This window comes from Loxodonta africana, chromosome X (genome assembly GCF_030014295.1).
Source record: "Loxodonta africana isolate mLoxAfr1 chromosome X, mLoxAfr1.hap2, whole genome shotgun sequence".
NCBI classification, from domain to species: domain Eukaryota; kingdom Metazoa; phylum Chordata; class Mammalia; order Proboscidea; family Elephantidae; genus Loxodonta; species Loxodonta africana.
The window spans coordinates 1,526,684-1,531,211 of NC_087369.1; the positions used below are offsets into that span (position 1 = coordinate 1,526,684).

The window sequence follows — 4,528 nt, forward strand, 5'->3', positions numbered from 1 at the left end:
ATGTGAAGTAAGGGCTATCATGACAAGAAAAGCCAAGTGGAAGCCATTAGAACTGTCCCTACCTAAGAAAACTGTAAACCAAAAGCAATACCATATGCCTGGAGAGATTGACCATTTATCACCAGCTTTACTAAAACAACAATTTTTATTTAAGTAACACTGGCACACTGTAGAAGTCCCTCCCACCCATGCCTGAGATTTCGTGATGATGGAGCCCAGCTGTACTCAGTAAGGCTGATCACCACTGGATTGTCGACAGTGAGATTTATTGTTCTGATAGCTCTCTATAAACTACAGCATCCATTCAGTAAACCCACTGCCACGGCTCCATCCTGGCCTCTCCATCAGGTCTGCGGTGCCTTTTCATAAATGAAGCAACAAAGGTAGAATTAGTCAACTCCATGTCTCCCCGCCGAAGAGTCTGCAGTAGCTGCTGCAAGGTGTCATGCACCTGGGCCAGTTTGCCTCTGTTGAGCGTCCCCTCACAGTCAGCCGGGACGGGGTACTGCAGCCGCTTCAGCCCCTTCAGCTCTGCTAGGTGCTGAAGCATGTTCACGAGGCCTGGTGTGGAGATGACGTTGCCACCCAGGACCAGGGAGCGGAGGTGGGCACAGCTGCACAGGGTGGGCAGGAGGGCTGTGAGGTGGGATTCCTTCAACTTGCAGTTTCTCAAGCTCAGGTGCTGCAGGGTGCTGGAGACCTCTTGGAGCAGAACCGCCAGGGGACCGGGAACTACCTGAGACAAGTCAGCGTTAGATAATTCCAGCTCCTTCAGGCAGGTGGCGTGGATGCTGGCGGAGAGGTAGGGCATTTCTATCATAGTAAGTCTGCATTTACTGATGACCAGGCTCTGCAGCGGTTCCCGCAGGTAACTGAGCAGGAGACGCAGCTTCTCTGAGCAACAGCTGAACATCAGGTGAAGCTCCTTGAGGTGCCCCAAGGAACGCAGCAGGGACAGGCAACCGTAGAAATCCACACAAAAGTCACGGTTGTTCAGGAATCTTCTCTGGTCTTCTGGGCTGAAGACCTGGCTCAGTTGCGGTTCACATGTGGTCAAACACCTGTCCCGCATGTCTGGCAGTCTGTGCCTCTGTAGGTGGTCATGGTACGCTGCGTCCTTGATGACCAGGGCCCGACAACACAGGCGCAGACAGCCGTGACTGTGGTTGACTCTCTGAACTATGTAAGAGGTGAATGGAGACGGGTGGTACAAACCGTTGAACCTGCAAAAGCGAAGGTCTGCATGGATCTCCAGGGGTTCTCCATCACGGTGGGTGTGTCCTCCACAACTGGGGGTGCACTGTGGGTTTGCCATCATGTGAGTGATGACTGGGGGTGCAGGAAACATCTCCAAAGGAGAAGACTCACGGTCGCGGGTCAAATCCAACACCTTCAACTTTGATCTCCCGGGGAACACAGTGTTGGTGGGAACACGTTCCAGCCCATCTAGCACAGCTTCCAACAAGGGTTTCCACTGCTCCGTTATGAACGATCCCAAATGGAGGCAGGGGAAGGGCCAGGCCCGCACCATCTCCCCTACAATCTTCATGCAGCCTCTTTTGAGGGCCGCCATGATGAGTGTTGGGAAGAGGCCAACAAGGTGCTCTTCCAGCGCATGTAGGGTTGGGTTTCCATTGCTCAGTAAGCTCTGCGTTGCAAGATCGGACAGGCTGAGAGGGTCTTCTCTGCTCATCTCCACAGACGTGGTTGTAGAGACTGGCAATATCCAGTCCGTGGGTCAGAAGTCAGGCTGGAGGCTTCTCCAGACTCACAGAGCTGCAGGGGCTGACGAATCCAAGATCAGCTGGAACGAGGGCAGTCTGCCGGCTGGCGGGATGGGGTGGCTGAGAAATCCCAAGACTGGCAGCCAATAAGGCAGACAGCTGGCTCAAGTCCCAAGAACCAGAGGTCAGATGATGCAGGATACAGGATTCAGAGTGTGCAAAAGCCAGACAGTTTTGCCAGAATGTCCATATATATTGGATGCAGGCCACACCCCCCGAGGTAACTCCCTTTCAACTGATTGGCTGCTCGTAGTTAACCTATTCATGGAGATCAGATATATCAGATCTTGTCATGGAGATGATTACATTATATCTTAACTCATCATCAAAGTGATTACATCATATCGGATCTCATCATGGAGATGATTACATTATATCAGATCTCATCACGGGGGTGATTACATTATATCGGATTTCTTCATGGAGGTGATTGCATCATTACGTAGCTGCCAAACTACACCATAACTGCCAAACCACTGAGAATCACGGCCCAGTGAAGATGGCACACAACCTTAACTGTCACACTCTGTGAGAGGGAAAAAAAAAATCATAGTTCCTGTAAAATTTCTTCTTAGTGGGTGAAGCACAAAAGGCAATGAAGATGGATGTCCCAGTAGAGTGGACATTGTGGGTTCCCTAAGGAGTCCATCCCCTTCATAACGCATCTCCAATTTTGTTCAGCTGTCCCTTGCTCCCCAACTCTGCAGCAGCCCCTCAAAGCCTCCACCCACCCTCCGGGGATGGAGGATGACCAGTGAGGGTTCAGGAAAGGGCATGTAAACTAACACCGTGCAATAATATGGGGAGGAATTCCCCGGGTGCGTGGCTTCTGGGGAAAGTTTTCTCACTCCTAAGGGAAGAGCGGTGACTCGGTGGTAGAATTCTCGCTTTCCATGCAGGAGATCCTGGTTCGATTCCCAGTCAGTGCACCTCATGCGTAGCTGTCTGTCGGTGGAGCCTTGTGTGTTCCTATGATGCCGAACAGGTTTCAGTGGAGCTTCCAGAATAGGAAGAGAGGCCTTGCTATCTACTTCCAAAAATCCTTCAATGTATCACAATGGTCCAATCCCAAACTGATTGTGTGGATGGAGCAGGACCGGGCAGCGGTTCTCAAAGAGTGTTCCCAGTGTCACCTGGGAATTGTTAGAGATGCCCCGCCCCTTCAGACCCATTGAGGCCGAGATGCCGGCTGGGGCCCAGCAGTCCGTGCTTAATAAACCTTCCAGGGGATTCAGATGCAGGCTGAAGTTGGAGAACCGCTGATGAAGAGGACGTACTGAAGCTGTGTCCTGTCAAGCGGGGCCTCAGTAAGCTCTGCTTCACCAAGACAACAACAGAAAGTTGACACCAGAGGACCACATTATGCAGCAGGAAGCTCTTGGTGGTATAAGTGGTAAATGAGCTTAGCTGCTAACTGAAAGGTTCGAGTCCACCGAGAGGTGCCTCAGAAGAAAGGCCTGGTGATCTCCTTCGGAAAAACCAGCAATCGAAAACCCACCATGAGTCAGAGTCGACTGTGGTTAACAAGCTTAGCTTCTAACCAAAAGTTTGGAGGTTGGAGTCCACCCAGAGGTGCCTCCGAGAAAGGCCTGGCGATGTGCCTCCCAAAAATCAGCTTTTGGGAACTCTGCGGAGCACGGTTGTACGCTGACACTCGTGGGGTCTCCGTGAGTCGTAGTCGACTTGACAGTCACTGGTATTTAAAGCAGCTCGAGAAATACAAAAGGAACAATTAGAAATGCATGGGTGTGGGTGTGGGTGTGGGCGTGGGCGTGGGTGTGGGCGTGGGTGTGGGCGTGGGTGTGGGTGGAGGAAATGAAAGAATCGATTTTGATTGGCTAGAATGTTGTTGCTGTTGTTAGGTGCCGTGAGTCGGTTCCAACTCACAGCGACCCTACGTACAACAGAATGAAACCCTCCCCAGTCCTGCGCCATCCTCACAATTGTTCCTATGTGTGAGCCCATTGTTGCAGCCACTGTGTCACTCCATCTCGTTGAGGGTCTTTCTCTTTTCTGCTGACCCTCTACTTTGTCAAGCATGATGTCCTTCTCCAGGGACTGATCCCTCCTGACAACATGTCCAAAGTATGTGAGACGCAGTCTCGCCGTCCTTGCTTCCAAGGAGCAGTCTAGTGGTGCTTTTTCCAAGATGGATTAGACATTAGTGACTTCTAAAATAATTATTCAGCAGAATTCAAACAGTACGACTCACCCTTCACTTGGGGGCAGAAAAATGAATACCCCAGTAGCACCCTAAAACTTCATCCGATACAATCTAAATGCTCCTTTTCATTAGCTTCCACACTGGTACCATTTACTGTAATACAGACATTTCACCCGTTCTCAGGTTTTCCTCCTTCCACGTCGTCCCATGCAGCAATTTAGAGAGACACTGCGCCTGCCACTTAGGTTCCCGTTCTCTGTCCGTCTCTCTCTGTTTCTCTCCCTCCACCTTGTTTCTCTCTCTCTCTCTGTTCTCTCTCTGTCTGTCTCTCTCTCTCTGTTTCTCTCCCTCCACCTTGTTTCTCTCTCTTTCTGTTTGTCTATCTCTGTTTCTCTCCCTCGACCTTATTTCTCTCTCCCTCTGTTTCTCTCCCTCTCCCTCTGTTTCTCTCCCTCTCCCTCTCTCTCTGTTTCTCTCCCTCCACCTTATTTCTCTCTCCCTCTGTTTCTCTCCCTCTCCCTCTGTTTCTCTCCCTCTCCCTCTCTCTCTGTTTCTCTCCCTCCACCTTATTTCTCTCTCC

General features: G+C 51.0%; 1 protein-coding gene across 1 annotated transcript; it reads right to left on the reverse strand.

Annotated features, from left to right (window-relative positions):
* Positions 1–304: 304 nt before the first annotated feature.
* LOC104847203 (melanoma antigen preferentially expressed in tumors-like) lies at positions 305–1,573 on the reverse strand. Its single transcript, XM_010602042.3, has one exon. It carries the CDS (start codon positions 1,571–1,573, stop codon positions 305–307), a length of 1,269 nt encoding a protein of 422 aa, XP_010600344.3.
* Between the last annotated feature and the right edge of the window lie 2,955 nt (positions 1,574–4,528).

What these genes read in the sequence shown, in the direction of transcription:
- LOC104847203 (XM_010602042.3), bottom strand. Translation starts at nt 1,573, where the DNA reads ATGGCGGCCCTCAAAAGAGGCTGCATGAAGATTGTAGGGGAGATGGTG.